Source organism: Leuciscus leuciscus (genome assembly GCF_965113295.1).
Source record: "Leuciscus leuciscus genome assembly, chromosome: 3".
NCBI lineage: Eukaryota > Metazoa > Chordata > Actinopteri > Cypriniformes > Leuciscidae > Leuciscus > Leuciscus leuciscus.
In genome coordinates, this window is record NC_138727.1 from 63,586,738 (window position 1) to 63,611,211 (window position 24,474).

The window sequence follows — 24,474 nt, forward strand, 5'->3', positions numbered from 1 at the left end:
GTCTGGGCCAAAATGCCCAGGCCGATTTGTTGTCCCAGTCCAGCCCTGTGCGTCGATATCGACGCTTTTGGGGAACGAGTACCCACTATGCCACCACGAGCCCCGTCTGACCCAGCTGTGAGGCTGAAAAGGAAGGTCCAGACTATAAAATCTCATAAATGTATGAGGGGTGGCTCATCATCCTTCACATATATCCTGGATAGCGACCTCTGAGAGAAGGGCTCTAGATCAGGGGTTCTCAACCTCATGCTTCTTGCAACTCATGGCCCACCAATGACTGTTTAGAGACATCCCGAGGTCCACTTTCCACATATGATAGTATGAACACAGAATAACAGAAAATTCAAAAAGTACGATATACTCTGCTGTTAATCTGTTATGCCACTTTAGCAGACTAGGTCAACTTCGTTTTAGTCGGTTCACATGGACCGGCCACCCCTACGCTGGCCACACACACACACACAAACAACAACAAAAACAACTAATAATATACTAACAAAAAAAGAAAGATACAAACTAAATAAAGGTGGTTTGTTTCTTTGGCATTATGTCTTTGCACAAAACATTAGATTGCTCAAATTATAAAAAACCACAAAAAAACCCAAATCAAAACACTTTAAACCGACCAACCAAACAAACCCAAAGATACAATAATTATTCAAACCCACTCAATACAATACACCAACCAAAGAAAAAGAAAATCAAAAAGAAAGAAAAAAAAAACCACACAAATAAACCACAAATTCTCAGCTCCTTAATTGAGCAGTATCAATGTAAAGCAAGACAAAGAATGATATACAGCCAACCCAAATAACAGAATATAAGCAAAAAAAACTAAACCAAATAAATTAACAAAACCTAATAATGGACAATGGAGCAAAGCAATAAACAAAACTTCAATCCAACTCAAATGCACACACACACTTGAACAAAATACACAAATCAATGAAACTGCACAAGCAAACACCAGGTGGCGCCAGAATCAAACGCCACGGTTTCACAGCACATCCCAGGTAAGCGGTGTACAGGCAATAACGAACCGTTCAATGCAATCGCGTGCAAGCAAGATCCCGCGTCCCAAAACTGGAACCGCCATTTAAGCCACAGCAAAACTAATATTATTAAAGCTAATATACCACAGCAAAAATAATATTAATTCAGCATGATGTGGTAAATTACTGTGGTGTAATCAGAGTGAATCTCCTCGTTGCTGACAGAGATTGAAGCTTCACTGAGAGACTCTTCATGCTTCTGGAAACTGATAGTACAGGAGCTCATCAGAGGGGATTGTGGGTAACTGGACTGGAGTCGATCCACATGATGAAGCGATTCCTACACAGCAAAATCCCCAGTGTTAAATTAACACTCCTCAGTGTTTATATGTGTCCACACTACAGGGTGTTAAAAATTAACACTGAAGCAGTGTTGAAGTTAATGAGATAATTAAGTTAACACTGAAGCAGTGTTGAAGTTAATGAGATAATTAAGTGATTAATTAAGTGATGATTGGCCATTAGTGGTGACACCTGATGATAACAAGCAGACTCACTGAAGGAAAGAGAAACAAGAACAGAAAAAAGAGAAACACAAGAACTACTGACTTCGAGCCATTATTGCACTTATTATTTTACCAGTTTGACTTTATTTCTGTCATACATCTACACACGGTCTTATTTAGATTTAACAGAAGTTTAGATGGTAATGTTTTATGGAATGTTTCGTTTCATGTCACCATTATGGTGATCGGTGTTTGCTTTAGTTGGGCTCTTGACACTTTATTATTTAACATTAAGATTTCTCTGGCTGCTCCAACTCTGTGTTTATAGAGCATATGTGTTGTGGCAAAAGAAACTATGATTTGGGCTGTGTTTCCTGAAAACATCGCAAGCCTAATTTGATCGTACAGACCATATGTTGCAGTTGGTCTGCGATTAAGTTAAGTTTAAGATGCTTTTGGAAATTCAGCCCTGGTTATGTTTCAATGATGAAATTACTAGTGACCTGATTCAATGATGTCACCCAGCATTATAAACTGATTATCTAATTGTTTTATTAATTTTTCACTACAGTAGTTACTTCCAGCAATGTTTTAGAGATCTGAAGGATTTAAAATCACACACTGACATCAAGAATCTACATATGAATCTCAACAATGGTGACAATCAAACAAATGCTTAATGTTGCAGTGCATGATGGGAGCCACCAATCAGAACGCATCAATGGCTGACATCATGCATTGCAGCATGAATAAATTATGCAGCTGAATTGTCCTGTAATTTTCATTGTTTTTTTCTGTTTGCTTTTATTTTGCTATTGTTTTGTTCTGACTTTAATAGCTTGTTTTGTGATGTTCAGAGTTGATCTGTTTGTCACTAGTTTGTTTATTGTCACCATTGTTGAGACTCATATGCTGATACTTGATGTCTGTGCGTTTAAACACAATAACTTCTTTCCTCAAAGTATTTAAAAAAAATTTGATATTGCTGTTGGATCTCAAACTGTAGAATCTCAGAGCTACAATCATCAATACTAAAATGAGACATCAAGCATATAGTCAAAACTTTAGAGTCTGAATGACATCAATGAATCAGGTCACTACATGATGATAATGTCATTATCATCAAAACATATTGTGAGCAGGTCATGTTTTCTCTTGCAGTAACAAATGTGCTTTATAAACACAGAGTTGTAGCAACCAAAGAAAAACATATATTAAAAAATGAAAAGAGTCAAGAGCCCAACTAAAGCAAACACTGACCACCAAAATGGTAACTTGAAAAGAAAAATTCCATAAAACATTACCGTCTAAACTTCTGTTGACTCTCAAGAACTTTTGTCGATGTATGACAGAAATAAAGTCAAACTGGTAATAATAAGTGCAACAATGTGTAATGACTCGAAGTCAGTAGTTCTTGTGTTTCTCTTTTTTCTGTTCTTGTTTCTCTTTCCTTCAGTGAGTCTGCATGTTATCATCAGGTGTCACCACTAATAGCCAATCATCACTTAATTAATCACTTAATTATCTCATTAACTTCAACACTGCTTCGGTGTTAATTTTTAACACCCTGTAGTGTGGACACATATAAACACTGAGGAGTGTTAATTTAACACTGGGGATTTTGCTGTGTATGTGAACAAGAGCAGAGAAAATGCGAGGTTAAAACAAATGTGTATTTCTGAACAGCAGAGGACGACAAACTCAGATTTACTAAATGTACTGTACATTTTTGTGTGTGTGTGTGTGTGTGTGTGTGTGTGTGTGTGTGTGTGTGTGTGTGTGTGTGTGTGTGTGTGTGTGTGTGTGTGTGTGTGTGTGTGTGTGTGTGTGTGTGTGTGTGTGTGTGTGTGTGTGTGTGTGTGTGTGTGTGTGTCTCACCATGGTTACAGCTGTATTTCAGGCAGCAGGATCAAACCCTCAAACAGAAATCAGAAGAGCCTCAAACCACACAAAGGGATTGTCAAGGTGAGACTATGATCATGTCCAAGCATTCATACACATACTGTACATCAAACACTCATTTCAGATCACAACTCAAACTGAGCAACGGATCTGTTGGATCTTACCAGACTTTCCTTTTTCCATTCAATAATATCTTAAAAAGAGGAAAAACAGAGAATAAAAAGGGGCTGGTAAGCTTAAAGCACCACAGAACTGCACGTGTGTATTTGATGTCTTGTGAAGCAGTAAAATACCGTATGAGGAAACAACAGTATAATACCGTATGACGAAACAACCATACGTATTGTCATTGTATGGATAAGATCTGCGTGAATGTTCAGAAAATATCCTTTGTGCTCCACACAGACAAAATAAAGCTTCAACACAAAGTCAGGCGGATCTAAACACTTCTGGAGACAGAACTTACTACACTAAAAAGCTAAAACACAAAAGCAGAGGAGGATTAAACAACTCCACAAACAGCATTACCAGCTTCACTTATTACTAACCAGACTGACTTTATTTCTGTCATATGTCTATTAGGGCTGGGCGATATATCGCATGACATTGAAATGCGCATCTCATCAGTAAAGCCGGTTCCTTGATTAGTAGTAAATCGCCTTCACCTGCTTTCAGATGGAGCGGCATTTACTACACAGCAAAAACTCCAGTGTTAAATGAACTCTCCTGCACTGCAAAAACTCAAAATCTTGCCAAGTATATTTTTATAATTTCTAGTCAAAATATCTCATCACACTTAATATAAGACAGAATCACCTAAAGACCAAGATTTAAGTGAGATAAAGGAGCTTGTTTTTACACAGTGCATCTTGAATATCTTGTTAAGTGAAACTGTCTTGAAAATATCTTGTTTTGAGTCATATCTCAGATGAAACAAGCTTTTTTGACATGTCATAAGGTTTTTAAGCTGCTGTGTTATTTTTAAAAGACGAATCGTCTTGTTCCAAGAAACAGACTTTACTTGAATTGAGACAACAAATCTGCTTTATTGAAAACTGTAGGTCAACATGCCAAACTCACAACAACTCACAATGCAGAGTACAGTGAGTACGTATAATATTTAAGTATTGACAGCAAAAAAACTTTATTTATTTACGTATAAACAACTTTACCGACGTACACATTTGTACGTATTCCTATTTATCTTATGCATATTAATATTGTGGCATTAATGTTTTGACTCTATTGCATTCAATTGTCTTATCAATTAAATTTTCAGTCAAATTTATTAAAATGTTACTCATAAATAAGAACATTCCGCTCTGTTCGTGCTAGGGTGACCAGATGAGATTGGCTGAAATTCGGGACGGGGACGGGTATGGCGGAAAATCAATGCCAATAATAAACGAGCGCACAACTGATGCGGGCGCGCGCGGTAAATGACATACGCGAGAGGATAACAGATCTACACGCGAAGAAACGGGAACTCGCGAGCTCATTCAAACCCTGCGCGCGCGCATGACATCATCTCTGCACGCAATACAAGCCCTCGCGTGCGCGCATGATCATTCCCCACGCGCTCGCGCTTGATCTGCTCTCGCCTGCTGCTTTTGCTCGCTCGAACACTTTTATTTTTGGCAGTCGAGGGGCGGGACTTACTGTTTTAATAACCTCAAATGTCATTGGTTACTTTTCCCCTTTTCCAGAAGTCAGTTGCGATTGGACGCCTGTCCAATGACTCGTAATTCACTTGACTTGAGACATGAGACATCACTTCATTTGTTTTATTTATTGTGTGTAATGTGATTTAATGCATTGTTAATATAGAATAGATTCTTACCAGATACTTTATTAACAGAAAGTCTTATTGCATTGTGTCGTTAAAAGATATTTAGGCTACAGACTATGACGCATTTCCATGGTTATTAGCATTGCAAATTGACCAAATCTTTTATAAATTTTTAGGTAATATAAGTGGTTAATTATGTTTTCTATTAAATGCAAAAGGGGTTCTGGCTTCTAAAAGTTAAGATACAGTACACAGCATGAATTAGCTTACAAATGCCTTTTCAGAATTTGCTACAAAATATAGAGGAACAAAATTAAACCCAGCAAATTAGATATTAAAATATTATATAGTGATCTTAACCATCTAACTTTTTGTAAGCTAATAACCTAATAAGAGAAAGTATGAGGCAAGTACAGTACACCGTATAAATGATTACACCCCATCTGAACATAACATATCTTCAAAAAAAAAAAAAAGCCCTAGATAAAGAAAAAAATCTGAATTTGTTTGGGTTTCAGAGGGGTGTAATCATTTATGCTGTGTACTGTATCTTAACTTGAGAAGCCAGAATCCCTTTTACATTTAATAGAAAATATAATAAACCACTCAAAATTGACATAATAGTAATACACAGGATGATAACAAAAGCTTACACAACAACTCTTGAATATTGATAAACAAGTAATGTATCTTTCACCCAAAGCCCTTGTTATATTTGCAACTATTTAATGGACACGTTTTACATTTCTGAGGTTCTCAGAACCAATATAATTTTGGTTGGGTAAACGTAAATAGTGGTGAATGAGAGTATAGTGGTAATGTAGTGGTGATATACAGCAAATACAGGTGAAACTCGAAAAGTTAGAACATGGTGCAAAAGTTCAAAAATAGAAACAAATTCAAAATTAGAATATTGTGAAAAGGTTTTCATAAACTGTAAGCCATAATCATCAAAATTATAACAAATAAAGGCTTGAAATATCTCACTTTGCATGTAACAAGTCTATATATTAGTTTCACCTTGTAAGTTGAATTACTGAAATAAATAAACTTTTGCACATGAACTTATTCTAATTTTTCGAGTTTCACCTGTATGACTTTACATTCCCATTTTTCTCCAATTTATTTTAGATATTTTAATGCCAATATCACAAATCACAGTGTTATAAATGGGTGGTTCTTCAACTACGGGCACTTTTGGCCTTGTGAACTTGAGGTAAAAAAAAGTGTTCAAATCAAAATTGTCACACTCTAACAGTTAAATATAACTAGTCTAGTTTAATGATCCATAAGCGAACGCACTTACATTATAAGACAAATTGGTGTTTTTTGACATATTTTCCGATCCGCACTGAACAAATGTCGTTTCCATCACATGTAAATATTTGATTATTATTTAAAATTATTATGATATACATAATTTCTTAACAGTGTAAGAGCACTTTCACACATAGTTTTACCAATTTATACCTATATTGCAATTACCATAGATTTGTGGATTAAGTAAATTAATTGTCATGAGGCCCAAACACAAAGCTTACATCCACCACAACCTGAAATATAATATTGCATTGGTTAGATACATTTCAGAAAAATAACTACTTGTGTTATTACATTAAGTGGAACATTATCCCATAAACTATGCAGACATTTTTAATGAGTGATTCGAATTTTGTACATATTTTCTAAAAAGTTATGAGGTGGTGGAAATGACTGGGTGTTGTGGAAATGACAATGAATGGACGTCCATGTAGAATAACAGAAAACATTTATTTGAAACCCATTTAACAAATCATTATCCATTAGTCTGTTTGGTTCCATAACCAGATGAACAGTTACAGTCTTACTGTAAACAACTTTAACCACAAATAGTCACAAAAAAATTTAAGTTACGCATAAATTGTAATTGTAACATTCTAATTGTAATAAAACTTTATTAAAAAGATAAGTTATTATCTAATAATAATAAAATATTCATATGCAGCCACTCAATCTATGAATTGCACCTTGTAAGCATAAATGTCATTTCCACCTCACCTTTGTCATTTCCACCCAAGAAGGTAATGTGGTGGAAATGACGGTGGTGGAAATGACAATCCTACAGTATTTTGTAAAAAAATCCAAGCTAGTATTACAGATTAGCTATGAATTGGTAGTTAGCATTGCATGCATGCAAAATACATCTATTTGTGTTAAAAAATCAATGTATTTACAAACTCATTTATTGTTACGCCATGTTTGGAAAGGACATACAATAAAAATATTTTCATTTCAAGCAACATTTACCTTGAGTTTTCTTCTCCAAGTTGCTGAATAAATTTAAAATCTCCTCCATGTCAGACATGTGATGTGATGTCATTGTTCATCTCCATAGAAACTATCCAAACAATCTTTCAAAAAAACTTTTTAAAGGGACATTACAGTGTTGTGGTGGAAATTACGGCAATACTGTGGGACAACTACATTTTGTATATAAAATCACATTAATAGTTGTCTGACCTTAAATACCTCAATTATGTTTTGATTCTTTTACTGATACTTTATTCAGTCATATTAAAAAAAAATAGATAAATATTTTTTTTACACTTCTTTTTCATTATTGAAGATCAGAAGTCTGGGTGTGGGACAAGCACAAAACAGCAATATTTGCATGTATAATGATGTTTAAAAAGGTAAAAAATCATCGTAGACTACCGGTAAAAAGTTCCTAAAGTACTTTCATTGTAAATTTAACTATGAAAGTGTTAATTTTTCAAAATTAAATGTTTTTTATCAAATATGATCAAAGGACATGAAAGTGCCCGTAGTCTAAGAATTGCCCAAATATAAAATGTAAAAATGTATACAAATTTGGGTCAATTTGCAATGCTAATAACCATGGAAATGCGTCATAGTCTGTAGCCTAAATATCTCTTAACAACACAATGCAATAAGACTTTCTGTTAATAAAGTATCTGGTAAGAATCTATTCTATATTAACAATGCATTAAATCACATTACACACAATAAATAAAACAAATGAAGTGATGTCTCATGTCTCAAGTCAAGTGAATTACGAGTCATTGGACAGGCGTCCAATCGCAACTGACTTCTGGAAAAGGGGAAAAGTAACCAATGACATTTGAGGTTATTAAAACAGTAAGTCCCGCCCCTCGACTGCCAAAAATAAAAGTGTTCGAGCGAGCAAAAGCAGCAGGCGAGAGCAGATCAAGCGCGAGCGCGTGGGGAATGATCATGCGCGCACGCGAGGGCTTGTATTGCGTGCAGAGATGATGTCATGCGCGCGCGCAGGGTTTGAATGAGCTCGCGAGTTCCCGTTTCTTCGCGTGTAGATCTGTTATCCTCTCGCGTATGTCATTTACCGCGCGCGCCCGCATCAGTTGTGCGCTCGTTTATTATTGGCATTGATTTGCCGCCATAGACGGGGACGGGGACGGGGACGGGGGCGGGGGGGGGGGTCTGGGGTGACGGGATGGGGGCATCTATGATATTAGGCTGCGTAGCCATATAGGTGATAGGTGCGTAGGTAATATATTCTCGGGACGTCTGGTCAACCTAGTTCGTGCCTTCTGCTGCAAACTCGTTTTGGAGGATTAGCCTACATGGTGTTAATCAAGAATACACTTTAAAACCTTAAAAATACCTTCTTTAATCGTTTTACCATTTAGTAATGGTTTATTTACCGTGAGACACAAAAGGCGTTTTCTCCTACATAAATTCACAAAAGACATAAATTTTATTAGCTTGGTGTAATCAAAATCTTTAGAATCCATGTGTTGTTTGCAAGAAACGGATCCAAATTCAGCCCTTTATCCAGTGATCTTCATCTCAGCAGATAACGTAAACGTCAAATCCCGCGCTCGTGGTGAATTCAAATGCAAAAATTGCACCCGAAGCGTTACGACATGTTTTACGGCAGTGATATCAAACGCTGTTTCGTCACAGATTGCGACATGCCGTGTTTAAGTTGGTGTACTACATTTGAAATGGAGAAGCGCGCGCGCCTTCACAGAGCGAACAGCGAACCGAAACCGGATTAACGTTTTCATGGATTAATAACTTAAATTCTGCTCTGTAACGTTACCTCATACACAACTATTATATACTGCCAGAGAGGACTGCGACACATCGTCATGTGAACGACTTTTGGTACCGGTTTTGACATTTTCTCACTAAATAAATTATTGTGATTAAACGTGTATGTCTGTTGTTTTTCTTTATAATTGTAGTTACGTAACGTTAGTTTTAAGAAATGGTTAGGTTTAGGGGTAGGATTAGTGGCTCAAACTATCTTTTAATGCTAACGTTATATTGTTAATAAAACTGCCATTTCCCTACACACGTCCATTACTTTTTATCCTTTTAATATTGTCTATAAAATGGGTATGTTTAGATGTGGGAGTATAGGGTTAAGGGATCTTACATTTATAATCTATAAAATGTTCTACCGTGTTTTCATATTGCAGTTCCATAAATACTGTGAGCCAAAATGTTGAGAAAAATGAAGCTGTTTCCCTTTTATGCAGTACTCTGGGACTTTTTGCTGTTTAAATAATATATTTCACTTTTTCTGTCTAGTAAACAGTAAAGTCTTGACTCTAGAAGGTAAAATCTAGCTTGCAATAAGGTAAATACACTTGAGATGATGACAGGATGGTAAATTATGGCTTATTATGGCAAAAGAGCACTGCGCCTAATACGAGTCAGGAATGCTAACTTCAAGACATTTTGTCTCAAAATGCTAGTTTCCAATCTTATTTCAAGTTGGTGGTGACTTAAATCTAGAACAGTGTAACAATTATAGAACTAAAAATGAGTTAAATACACTTGAAACAAACAGGATGACTATAAAAACAAAAAATACTATTTTTGAGCATGACAAGCTTATTATGAGACACAAAACATCACAATACTAGTAAAATATAGCTAAAAATGAGTTTTCCCAGCTAATTTCAAGATCACTCATATCTTGTAAGGCTTAAATATAATGTCTTATTTCAAGAAATCTTACCAAGAGAATTTTCACTTGTTCCATTTGCAGATTTTTTTGCTTATTACAAGCCAAAATATCTTGTATTACATTTTTTTTGCTTATTTTTGGAGTGGCCTTTTTTCCAGTGTGGGAGTGTATATGAGTCCACACTCAAGAGTGTTGAAGTTAATGAGATAATTAAGTGATTAATTGAGTGATGATTGAGCATTATTGAAGACACCTGATGATAACAAGCAGAATCATTGAAGGAGAAAATCACAAATTGTAAGCCACCGTTATAGCGATGGGTGTTTGCTTTAGTTGGGCTCTTGACCCTTACTGTATATTATTAACTTTAGACTTTGTTTGTCTGCTGTTATTGATTTATAACAGTCAAATGAACAAAGAAAAAGTGTGATCTGATAGTGTTGGTTATGTTTTGACATAATCATGCTGTGATCTGAAAAAGGAAACTTATTGAGATAGTTTGGTATAACTTGTTAGCAGCAGTTTTGTGATTCTTCAGCCTATGATTATCAGCATTTTTCTTATAATCCAATATATTTAATAAACATTGTTCTGATCAAAACACTTTCAAATGTATTTATTTAGAAACACTGACATCAATAATCAGCCTGTGAATCCCAACAATGGTGACAATAATAAAGCATGTTGCAGTGGCTGCCACCAATCACAACTCATTAATTGCTCCCATCATGCATTGCGGTATGAATAAATTATGATCTGAATTGTCTATGTAATTTACTTTTCCTAATTGAATATTCTGCTCGTCACCATTGTTGAGATGCATAGACTGAATCTTGACATCTGTGTGTGCCTAAAAGAAAGATTAAAAAAAAAAAAAAACTTTTAAGAAATCTTTTATATTATATCTAAAATTCTGGATATTTATGCAGAATCACAGTTGTGCTGTAATCAACAACATAAATCAAAAACATAAAGTTCAAATGATGATTGTCATATCATAACCAACACCATCAGATCACTTTTTTCTTTGTTCATCTGGCAGTTATAACTCAGATACAGCAGCCAAACAAAAATTAAAGTTAATAATTTAAGGGTCTAGAGCCCAACTAAAGCAAACACTGATCACCATAATGGTAACTTACAATTTGAGATTTCCTCCTTCAGTGATTCTGCTTGTTAACATCAGGTGTCTTCAATAATGCTCAATCATCACTAAATTAATCACTTAATTATCTCATTAACTTCAACAATCTTGAGTGTGGACTCATATACACTCCCAGGAGAGTTCATTTAACACTGGAGTTTTTGCTTTGTAGTAGGGCTGGGCGATTTAAATCGCGATATTGTTATGCGCATCTGGTCAGTAAAGCCGGTTCCTTGATTAGTAGTAAATCGCCATCACCTGCTTTCAGATGGAGCGGCATTTACTACAAAGAACCGTAGTTAACTGACAAGCTGAGCCATATCACATTAATATCGCGGACGTATCGCCATCGATAATTAATGTGATATGGCTCAGCTTGTCAGTTAACTACGGCTCTTTGTACACAGCAAAAACTCCTGTGTTAAATTAACACGCCTGGGAGTGTATATGAGTCCACACTCAAGAGTGTTAAAGTTAATGAGATAATTAAGTGATTAATTTAGTGATGATTGAACATTATTGAAGACACCTGATGTTAACAAGCAGAATCACTGAAGGAGAAAATCTCAAATTGTAAGTTACCGTTATGACGATCAATGGTTGCTTTAGTTGGACTCTTGACCCATATTTTATTAACTTTAGATTTTGTTTGTCTGTTGTTTCTGAATTATAATCACCAGTTGAACAAAGAAAAAAAGTGATCTGATGGTGTTGGTTATGTTATGACAATTTGAACTTGATCACTGAACTCATTAAAATTCTTCTTTCTGACTTCAATTTATGTTGTTGGTTACAGCATAACTGTGAATCTGCATAAATGCCCAGTATTTTTGATATAATATAAAGCATTTCTTAAAAGTTGTTTAAAAAAAACAAAACATTCTTTTAGGCACACACAGATGTCAAGATTCAGTCTATGCATCTCAACAATGGTGAGGAGCAGAATAGATAATAATTTATTCATACCGCAATGCATGATGGGAGCCATTAATGAGTTGTGATTGGTGGCAGCCACTGCAACATGCTTTATTATTGTCACCATTGTTGAGATTCACAGGCTGATTATTGATGTCTGTGTTTCTAAATAAATAAATTTGAAAGTATTTTGATCAGAACAATGTTTATTAAACATTTTGAAATTATAAGTAAAGTACTGATAATCATAGGCTGAAGAATCATTAAACTGCTGCTAACAAGTTGAACCAAACTATCTCAATAAGTTTCCTTTTACAGATCACAGCATGATTATGTCAAAACATAACCGACACTATAAGATAACATTTTATTTGTTAATTTAACTGTTATAAATCAATAACAGCAGTCAAAGAACAGTAAATATTAAAGTAAACATATAATGGTCTAGAGCCCAACTAAAGCAAACACCCATCACCTTAATGGTAGCTTACAATTTGTGATTTTCTTCTTCAGTGATTCTGCTTGTTAACATCAGGTGTCTTCAATAATGCTCAATCATCACTAAATTAATCACTTAATTATCTCCTCAGCCCTAAATGCCGCTCCATCTGAAAGCAGGTGATGGTGATTTACTACTAATCAAGGAACCGGCTTTACTGACGAGATGCGCATAACAATATCGCGATTTAAATCGCCCAGCCCTACTGAGTGCCATTAGGTGTGTTCGACATCGGCTGCGGCTGGATGTAACCGATCGGCGAGAGTAGCCGCGTGCAGGCGGGGAGGAGCTGCAAACGGAGACGTGAAGTCGGACACTTTCTGGTTCTCGTAGTGACCGCTCACGTGGTGTTTGCATACTTTACCACAGCTGAAGTGAAATAAATGCAATATTTGCCAAATAATACACAGATGTTTCAGAGACATTTTCATTCAATACTTTAAATGTACTGCTTCATACAGCATCTGTTTGAACAAGAATAAAGTTCAACATAAGCTATACTATCAATGAAGTGGAGTCTACGTTTTTTAATCAGTTTTAATTTGATAAACATGACACAATATAACATCGCAACTACATGAAAATAGTGTTTACTGTTATAAAAAACTGATTTGTGAGCTTTAGAGGAACTAAAGGTGTTCGAATAAACACGAAACACACGTGATCGTTGTCATGCGGTGAATCCGGCCAATCGTGGAACAGCTGTGTCGTCATCAGCCCTCCTGCAGCCCAGTGCAGCCGCTCTTGAGAAGCTGCGCTGGCTGAGTTCTCCGGCTACTCCCGAATCGCTCTCGCGGTACTCTGATGGCATACGTCACAGTCACGTGGCGTCGGCGCTGTATCAAGTCGGACAAAATTTCTAACCGGCATGCACTGCTTCAAGTCAGCCGCCGATCGGTCTGCGCAGAGCTGCATGAAGTCGAACAAGCCTAACCTCAAATAACCCCCAACCCCTCACGTGGTATGCGCACCACGAGATGCAACCGATGCCGACCTCACAGATACACACAGACACGCACATTGCCATATATGGACTTCCACTAGTAAAATTTCATTTTTACCAACTATTACAACTGTATAAAGAGTGTTCCGGGTGATTTGCATGTTCACCAGTGTGATATTAGAATAGTTGTGTTTTTTTATTACAGTAAGGTAATCTTAAAGTGCCTTTGTTCAACAAAATAATGTATCTCTATGTTGCTATCTTTGTCAATATTCGTCCTTAGTATTGTTTTGATCCCCTTTGCACGACGAAGGAGATTTTTGATAAGAGACTGTGATAAACGTTATGGTTCCATGCGTTTTAATTACCCGAGCATAATGTCATATTTTGCCCTCTCGTGATTCCACACGAGGGTCGGGCTGCATTAACCCACAAAGAGAATCTTCCCTTTCGAAATGCTCTAAGATGATTCGTCCTCCACGCAAAGGAGGCGTACACGGGACACTGATAAAAAGTCCAAACCTTCAATTCTCGCTCTCTCTTCTCCCTCCTCCAAAACTTTGGAAACCCAAGTCCGGACCGGCTTCGGCCTGCTTCTCTTCTCTTCTCTTCTCTTTTATTTCTTTGTATGTTTTTCTGTAGTCTAGTTTCGTTTTCCTATTCGCCTCTGTTCATTCACGAGCTGAATGAACTTAGCCTGAATCATTCCCGGCAACTTCACCTCAAAGAAAGAGACTCGTTGAACCTCCCGCGCTCGCGCTCGCGCTCGCCCGGAAGACACAGCACGCGCACGCCTCCCCTCAGACAACTCACGCTGCTCTTAAAGACACACGCAGGACCCTGCCTTCCTTCCTCATACAAAGAGAACCATATGCAATGCAAGTATCGATTATTGAATTGAACTTTTAATGTAATTTCTTTGTGGTCTCTCAAGGGTTACTGTCTGTGATTTTATTCTCTCTCTCACTGTTGTTCGTTATCTTGTATTGTTTAACTGTATTTTATGTACATAGACATATAATCCGTGTGTATTGTGTAGTTTAATGTATTCCTTAGTTCGATGTATTAGTCCAATTATTAAATTCCATATGTCCTTGACTGACTCTGTTTTAAATGCCCATGTTACGAAGTCACTGAAATGTTCGATCTTAGCTATATGCTTTATCTTGGTACGATTTAAGTAACCTAATTTTACAAACACCGAGAGTTGTGTTTTTTCAAGGCATGGAAAAGATACTCTTTCTTGTGTTTGTAAGAAGGATAATTTTCCTTGAGAGTTAAGTTAATCTTACGTTTAATGTTTGCTGGACAAACAGATTGTATGATAACTAAATTAATTCCATTAACCCTCTGAGGTCGGAAAACGCGCCCCCGCGTTTTGCTGGATTTTCTTCACATTGTAGTACAATAAACTTAAATTACTCCGTCATTTATGGTTATACAGAAAAAAGAAATATAAAAAAATAATCTGTGATATTTCTACTTTTGTATGTGTCCACTTACAATCAAATCAAAACATTGTGCTTTTGTAAAATAAAGAAAATAAACAGGGTGTGCGTTCTGCCTCTCCGTCGCGGTGAACTTTTTTTTCTTGAGCACGTCTATAAACTGAAACAAAACTCAGTATAATGAGTTTAATAATCATATAACTCAGTACAAAACAACAGTATAATACCGTATGACGAAACAACATTATAATACCGTATGACGAAACAACAGTATAATACCGTATGACGAAACAACAGTATAATACCGTATGACGAAACAACAGTATAATACCGTATGAGGAAACAACAGTATAATACCGTATGACGAAACAACAGTATAATACCATATGAGGAAACAACATTATAATACCATATGAGGAAACAACATTATAATACCGTATGAGGAAACAACAGTATAATACCGTATGAGGAAACAACAGTATAATACCATATGAGGAAACAACATTATAATACCGTATGAGGAAACAACAGTATAATACCGTACGAGGAAACAACAGTATAATACCGTATGAGGAAACAACAGTATAATACCATATGAGGAAACAACATTATAATACCGTATGAGGAAACAACAGTATAATACCATATGAGGAAACAACAGTATAATACCGTATGAGGAAACATCAGTATAATACCGTATGAGGAAACAACAGTATAATACCGTATGAGGAAACAACAGTATAATACCATATGAGGAAACAACATTATAATACCGTATGAGGAAACAACAGTATAATACCGTATGAGGAAACAACAGTATAATACCGTATGAGGAAACAACAGTATAATACCGTATGAGGAAACAACAGTATAATACCGTATGACGAAACAACGGACACAAATTCATCATTAAAATCACTTGTGCATATTCATAACTCGCACATGCTATCATCGGTCAGAAGACCTGTCCAGACCTAAGCTTTTCAGTGCAGAACGATTCAAATTTGGATCAGTTTTGTATTTTCATTGTATGGATAAGATCTGCGTGAATGTTCAGAAAATATCCTTTGTGCTCCACACAGACAAAAAAAAAGCTTCAACACAAAGTCAGGCGGATCTAAACACTTCTGTAGACAGAACTTACTACACTAAAAAGCTAAAACACAAAAGCCGCAGCCAGTTTTACTTAAACAAGCAGGTTTTAGATGTGTCCTGTTGTCTGTGGTTTTCAGCTGGTGTGAAGATGAGTCTGAGTCTGCAGACTTTCCCACACATGATGCTTTAAAGAGACAGTACATACAAAGAGGATCAAACTTTTTTTTTTTTTTTTTTTTTTAAGAAATAAAGCTGTAGAAAGTAGGGCTACATGATAAATCGATTTATCATGATTACAATTTCTGCTTCTCTAAAAAATAATTGTTGCAATATTGGGCCGTTGTTATTTATTCTGAAAACTTTATTTATTTATTTTTTACATTCAGTTATCTTGCATTGGTAACAAGCTTTCACAATCTTAGAATTCTTGCGGTTGCCAGATGTCAAGAGTTTAAATCCCCAAACATTTCCTCTTAAAAAGGAAACATTTTATGTCTTAGTTTTACGTTATCTTTGCAATCTGTCAACCATTGGCACACACACTCTCTACACAGTGATCGACAGCCGTATATCCCAGATCTGAAAACACTGACAAACAAGCTGGAGTTTCTCGATCTCCATTTGAGATATTCTGTTAGATGAAAGTGTCGTTCAGTCAGTCTGTTCTGTCACGAGCCGCTTGTGCGATTAAATCTGCGATCAAACCTTCAGTGATGAACTGTAATAAATACAAATGGATCTCGACTCTATTGTTTGTGATTGTGGTTGCTGAATAAATGCACTTATATTCATCTCTGTGTGACGATATAAAGTGCAACATTAGCATAATTTGCAATTATTATTAAGAATTTCACTGTTTAAGGTTTTGAGAGTGTTAATGTATATGATAAATATAATAAATCATGATTTTTGCTAACTTGTAAGTGCAATAAATGTGATTAAATGTAAAAAATACATTTCTGAAATTAGAATAATCGTGACAAATGATCGCAGTTATATATTTTTTTTTTAAGTGTAGTGGGATTGCCCCTTTAAGGATAGTTGCATGGCCCCTTTAAAAATGGTGCCCAGATTGCCTAAAGTGGGTGGGTACGTCAGGTAATTATGTAGCTATATAAACGCAGGTGAGATTTGGTTTCTTCATGACCATATGCTGATGTGGCCTGCTGGTGTAGGTCTTGTATCTCCTTCACTCCTCAAGAAAGGTATGTTCTGTTAAATTGAAGAATCAAAGATGGGAGGGAAATATAAATTTAGAATATGGGTGTTTGTGGGGATTTCATTTAATTCACTTCTTTGATTAATTTGCTTGTTTGGTATAATTTTAGATTAGTTGGGTGTGTCCAGGCATTGTAGTGAGCATGTGAGTGTCCTGCACAGGAAAGGTAACTTTATTTTTTCCCTTACCCTATTTGTGTGATTTAAATGTGAGGAGTGGGGAGGGAGAAAAGACCAAACAAAAATATTTATTTGTCTTGCAGAAGTTGCCAGCTGCTGCTTTGCTGCTGTTTAAATAGCGTGTCCAGTTTTGGGACGCGGGATTTGCATTTGTGCAAGCGTTTGCACGGAATGTCTTCAGTTGTTCGTGTCTGTGCCGCGCTCACGTGGTTGTATTGAACACATGAGCGAGCATCGTCAGTTCGCTATTACCTATACCACGCTCGCGTGGTTTCTTTGAACGTCTTCAGTCGTTATTCCTATTTCAACTCTCGCGATTGCATGGAAGATCCTTGTCTGCACAACGCTCACGTTGTAACGCGCTGTACATCCGTGGCCTTGTTTCTGGCGCCACTTGGTTTTCGCTGGTGAAAGTACAGTGGGTTGTATCAATGCATTGTCTGTGTATTTCGTGTAAGTGTGGGTGTAATGTTTAATTGAGATTGTTGTTCTTTTTGGTGTGCTTTATTTCTTTATTTTTTTATTGTTATGATTTTTGTTATTGGGTTTTGATTATTACCCAACTTATTTAATTTGTTTATTTTGTTTGTATGTATCAGTTTTTTTTTCTCTACATTGATACTGCTTGAATGCAGATCTGTTAACTTTGGTTTCTTTTGGTTGGTTCAGGTTGTATTATTTATTTGTCTTGCTCTACATTAATGCTGCTCTAATACAGAGCCGATTAACTTTGATTTATTTGATTGGTGTTGAGTGGGTTTAAATTATTTGATTTCTGGTTTGGTTGGTTTGAAGTGTTTGTGATTTGTATTTATTTTTGGTTTAGTTGAGTAGCAAAATGTTTTAGCAAGGAAAGAAACCACCTTTTTTAATTTGTGTTTTATTTTTTTTTGTGAAATCTTATTGCTTGTTTTATTTTATTTTTTGTGTGTGCTTGACCAGCGTATGGCCTCCTGCAAATTGACCAGAACGAAGCCCATTGGGCTGACTTATTAAAGTGTCTTTTTATCATGAATGTTGAGCTCAGCTGTTTTAGTGTTTAATTGATAAATAAAATTGTAGGCTGTGGTACTGTCTCTGCTTGTCCTTTTCATTTATTTGAAAGCCTGTTATTGAGGAGGCTTGAAAATTTGGTGTCTTATTAGTGAGCTGATACCTTCATTCGGTTACATAAGCAAAACAATTGTGATTATCAGTTTAATCAATCTTTTACCTGCGATCACATGTAGATGTGCTCAGGATGTGAAAAGGAAAACTGGGTCGGGCTGAAACTAGCAAAACACACTTGCGCTGCGCCTGGCGCTGCATTGCACCGTGTGTATTATAGGCAGAGGTGTATAGTCCAGGGGTCAGAAAAGTAAAAGTCCTGCCATATGTTTATTCCTCAGTCAGCTGATTTCACTAATTAGTTCTCTCTCCTGCTGAATTAGCAAATCCAGGTGATTGGAACAAAATACTGAGGAGGACTTTTACTTTCTGAACCTGGACTTCACACTTCTGCATATCAATGCCACATGTCAGCCAAGAGCAAAGAAATAAACCAGAACTGGACCTTATCTGAGCCACAGAATCTGTGTATATTAAATATGGAGTCATCTCAGCCTTAATAAGCCTGTTAACAAGCAGAATCACTGAAGGAAAGAAGAGAACAGAAAAAGAGACGAGCAGAAACACAAGAACTACAACTGACTTCAGACACAGTCTAAGATGATCAACTGAAGAGAAAAGAAGACATTAAATCTGTGAAGATCTCAGCAGAGGAGGATTAAACAACTCCACAAACAGCATTACCAGCTTCACTTATTACTAACCAGACTGACTTTATTTCTCAGACGTCTACAGAAGTTTTATTGAGAATTAACAGAGGTTTAACTCTAATGTGTTTCATTTGAAGTCACCATAACAGTGATTAGTGTTTCCATTAGTTGGGCTCTTAACTCTTATTATATATTTTGTCTGTTTTGGCCGATGTGACTGTGTGTGTCAAACACATTTGCAGCAGCAAAGAAAGCTAAAGTGAAATGAGATCAGATGATGGTTACCTGTTGATGGCTTTATAGTCATCAAGATCACAACCATAGAGTGTATTGGTTAAACCAAATAGAGAAACGGGTTATGTTAAAAAATCTCACAAAAGGGATTTTCACGGAGAAACAAGGTGAGACTATTGTATGAGTATTCTTACACATGCTGTACATCCATCACTCATTTTATATCATGAGATCACTTTCAACTCAAACTGAGCAACGGATCTGCTGGATCTTACCAGACTTTTCTTCATCCTGGGATATTTCTCTTTCAGGGTCAGGTGACGTCATTTATGAAAATACACAATCATAGAGCGCCGGTGGTCAAATTTATTAGAGAAACAAATCAGTCATTATTTCCTCAGATCATCTGTGGAACACAAATGTGATTATCTGAAGAATATTTTCTGTACATTGAAAACATACAGCAACTAGGGGCTGGCAAGCTCCCAAAAGGACAAAAAATAAATAAAATAAAAGTGCCCATGTGACTCGTTTCATGTCAAGAAAAAAAAGTAAACCCATTGTAAACGTTTGCTCTGCTCATCCAGCACGAGTTCACAGGAATCACAGTTCACTGATCTCGTGATGATGGCAGAGGATTCGTTGCACAACAGAGCCTGAGCGTCTGATAAGTGTCTATAATGCGTGATGAGCACCGCCGCTCGCTACACAGAGTATGCGCGATCACAAACCCGAAAGTGAAAGTAAAACACGAGTTCCCTGATACAATAGCCTGTCTCCCAATATCAAACCTTTCTCTGGACTGTGTTGTTGTGGCTCTGATCTCTCTTTTGGTCTCTGTTTGCACTTTGAATACTGAGAGAGTATTTTGATTATCGTTGCACTTGCACTTGTGGTTTGCACTTAAAAAACTTATTTTATTTAGGTTATTTATAGTGTTTTTATTTCTATGTTCAATTTGTGGAAAGAAGTTCAATTAGGAGGTCGCAGCCTCAATCAGCAGCTCATAATTCATGTACAGTAAGGTCTGAAGAGACTCATGTGAAATCATACAGGAGAAAAGCCAGTCAGTCGAGTTTGTGGCTAAATCTTTTACAGTGCTTGTATATTGTTGTCTTTCAATGCATTTGATAATTCATACTCAAAGTAAAACTGAAATGACATTCATTTCAAAACATTTCAAAATGCACCAGCAGACTTTTTTTCCAGTCATGACTTTTGTCAGTGAGGATTTCTATTAAATATTGTGCAAAAATCTCATCTCATTCTCGTGAACCCAATCTCGTGTCTCGTGAGATTAGTGTCTCATCACACCCCTAATTACTGTGATTTCTTGTAGCATCACTGCATCAACAGGAAGAGAATTACAATCATATAAATGAGGTCCAAGTGCCAAACCACAGGGAACACTGATCACCATAATGGCAAGTTCAAACTAAAACATTTTAGGAAAATCAAAATCAATTTATGAAGTCAGCTTATGTGATGGTCTCTCAAATTTTTCAGTTGTATTGACAATTCAACATTCAAGATGACTTCGGGATACGAGTGAATGCAACTAGGAAGAGAACTGCAGAAGTGAAGGAAATTAGTGGAAAGTCTATTAAAGGTACAATATGCAAGAATTTTTGCCGCTAGAGGGCGCTACATTCCAAACAACAACAACGGCGTAGCTTGATGACGATGTGAAGGAGCGTGGAATGATGGGAACTGTCGTTTTAAACTCCACCGTGGATGTAAATCAGTCAGACGGGAATCGAAAAATCATGTTCATGGATGAGGCTAAGTTCTGTTTTTATAAATGTTGCGTTTAATGACATGCTTTTTGTGGCGAGGGGGGCGTGGTTCAGCGCGGTCTGTGATGGGAGAGAAAAGAGACGAGCAAGTAGGTCAAGTGCAAATGCACCTGTGTCTTATTGCAGTGATCGGCGTGGAGAGACCGCTTATAAGCCGCGCTGGAACGAGAGAGAGACTGGAGAGAAAATTGGACGCAGAGGAAGAAAACCGGTGGATCCGAGCTCTCATTTTTGAACTGTTTTGAGCCGTCGCGGTTGCCACAGTGAATGCGCGTTGTGCGCGGCTTTTGTTTGTTTTGCTTTATTTTAATAAAGTACGAGTCCCAGTCACGACGACGCGTCTTCTTCCTTCCTGACTCTTAAACCTCATCACACTTTTATTTCATTAAAATGAATTAACCGCAAGAAAAGTAAGGTTTAATACTTCATAGATGTTACTGTATTTGTTGAATTCATTGTTGTGATAACGCTGCACAGTTTTACATTGTTGTAAAAGTACATTCGAACATGCCCACATCATTTGCCAAAATACTGATTCATCTTTATGTATAACACATGCTATGTTTATTTACATGGCCATAAACACCAGACGTGATAAACAATGTCAATAAACTAAACACAAATCTAAAGCAATAATACTTTCCTTACATAAACATAACTATTACCGAATGCTACATTTGGAAAATATAAAATTAAGCATGCTTTGTCGACAGAACCAGCTGCAATCGGTAAAGAATAATTGTGTACCATAACGACTGCAAGAAACAAGCTAAAGTTTGTAGCTTGATAGACGCTACAACTACAACTTTCGCATTTGTCTAGGACTCCACGCAGTACGAGCGGAAACCGAGGGTAACGCGGATATGACGCAATTGACTGGCGACTCCCAGCTCACCCCTGTTCTAACGCCCCGTTTCCTTGGTTAAAATCGCAATTTTCTCACGATTTAAAAATAGTTGGAAACATTTGGGATATTGTAAGTAATCAACTTAACAAAATATATAACACTGGCCTTGAGATTTTGGGATATTTTAATGCAAAATTCTTACATATTGTACCTTTAAGAATTGCGCCACATTAAAAAAATATATATTTTTTTTTTTCTTGACAAAATGGCACTCAAACCACTCAAGAGAAAAGGAAAATAACAGTGTAAATGTTGCAAAGTTCTTCAGTTATAAAAACAATTTCAGTATTCCAGTATCCCAAATATTGGTTTTAAGCCAGTTATTTCTATTTTTCTATTTCTGTTAAGTTTAAACTACATTCAACTACGTTCAACTACATTCTTACACATGCTGCACTTTAAATGCTTGTTTATAAATGCCAGACTTATCCTGGTATATTTCTCTTTCAGGGTCAGGTGACGTTGTTTCTAAAAATACACAATCATAAAGCGCCGCTGGTCAAATTTATTAGAGAAGCAAATCAGTCATTATTTACTCAGATCATCTCTGGAACACAAATATGATTATCTGAAGAATATTTTCTGTACATTGAAAACGGACAGCAACTAGGGGCTGGCAAGCTCCCAAAAGGACAAAAAATAAATAACATAAAAGTGCCCTTGTGACTGGTTTCATGTCAAGAAGATTTTTTTTGTTTGTTTGTTTTTTTTCTTGACAAAATGGCACTCAAACCACTCAATTCATCTTAACTTGGGTTTTTTCTGAGTAAACAAGGAATAGTATGTGAATATTACAGATTACTAGATTTTTACATTTAAGTTAAGACATTAAGTAAAATTAACAAAAAAATGTTCGTTTTGTTGGATTTTACCGTTTTCCTAAAATTCATTCTGTCATCATTTACTCACACTCTTATTGTTCAAACCTGTATGACTTTATTTCTTCACAATATAAAAGAAGATATTTTGAAGAACAGGGTCACCAAACAGCATTGGACCCCAAAGACTTTTCATGGACAAAACAAAACATTTCTCAAAATATCTTCTTCTGTGTTCATCTGAAGAAAGCCATATTTCATTTCTTGGTGAACGATCCTTTTAATGAAAGATATTTTACCTTGAGTCACATGTAGATGAACTTCAGTGCATACGAACGACCCAGAAGTCTCCTCTGCGCACCAGTATTTCCCAGAATCCTCTACTTTCAGATTGCTGATGTTCACAGTAAAGACTCCAGCTGAGGTTTCGTCCGTCAGAGAGAATCGGCTGCTTGTTCTCGTATCGGATGAAACACGAACTCCGTCTCGGACACAGATGTTGGGCTGATCTCCTCTGCAGAAAAGCCTCTGTGTTTGAGTCCTGACGTTCTTACAGCTGATGGACACCGATCCTCCGACAGACGCTTCATGAGTGAAGAGCGCTGGAGAGAACAAACACATGAGGATGATGACAGAAAACATTGAGATGTTCCCCAGAAAACACTCTCACCATCTTTCAGGACGATCATGAGCTCAATGGGAAGGTTAAACGCTTCTTTCACTGCACACCAGTATATCCCAGCATCCTCTGCTCTCAGGTCACTCAAGGTCACAGTGAAGAGATTGAGTTCAGTCTCGTCCTTTACTGAAATCTTTGTGTTATTAACATGGGCTTCATCGGATCGAATGATTTTTTGAGCATCTTTAGTGAAACACTTTCCTTTACAAAGATGCTTTACTTCTGTTGAATGGTTTTCATCATAAGGGCATTTGATCTCAGATGAATCTCCTTCACGTCCGACCACTGGAGGCACTAATAGTCAAAGAAAAGAAGTATTTATATGCTGTAATATATGCATATGTTATTTGATTTATGGTCACTGTACGTACTAGTTGGAGTGAGTTGATGTTGATTGGTGAGCGAGACAGAAGTCAGATGTGTGTCTCTGGTTTCGGCTCCACACCAGTAAACTCCAGCATCTCTCACGCTCACATTACTGATGCTCACTGTAAAAACTCCTGCTGGACCGGCAGAAAACTCAAAGCGTTTCTTCTCTGATGAACTGATGCTTTCACAGATCTTCTCCTTGTTCTCTTTGCAGATGTGTGTGAAGGTCTCGTCGTGTTTCTCGGGGAAACTGCAGGTGAGTTTCACACTTTCACCAATAATAGCAGATGTGTTGCTTAATGCAGGAAAGTGATCAACTATAC

General features: G+C 36.7%; 1 protein-coding gene across 1 annotated transcript in view; it reads right to left on the reverse strand.

Moving 5' to 3' along the window:
• Window positions 1–499: 499 nt before the first annotated feature.
• Window positions 500–24,474, reverse strand: part of LOC309495418 (polymeric immunoglobulin receptor-like) — a 29,280-nt gene continuing 5,305 nt past the window's right edge. Inside the window, exons 5-9 of the mRNA XM_082165190.1 lie at window positions 24,154–24,468; window positions 23,774–24,076; window positions 23,403–23,705; window positions 3,377–3,436; window positions 500–1,332 (exon numbers count right to left, since the gene is read on the reverse strand). Of these exons, the coding sequence (XP_082021316.1) occupies window positions 3,408–3,436; window positions 23,403–23,705; window positions 23,774–24,076; window positions 24,154–24,468 (950 nt within the window). The 3' untranslated portion in view covers window positions 500–1,332; window positions 3,377–3,407. The remainder of the gene's footprint in view (window positions 1,333–3,376; window positions 3,437–23,402; window positions 23,706–23,773; window positions 24,077–24,153; window positions 24,469–24,474) is intronic.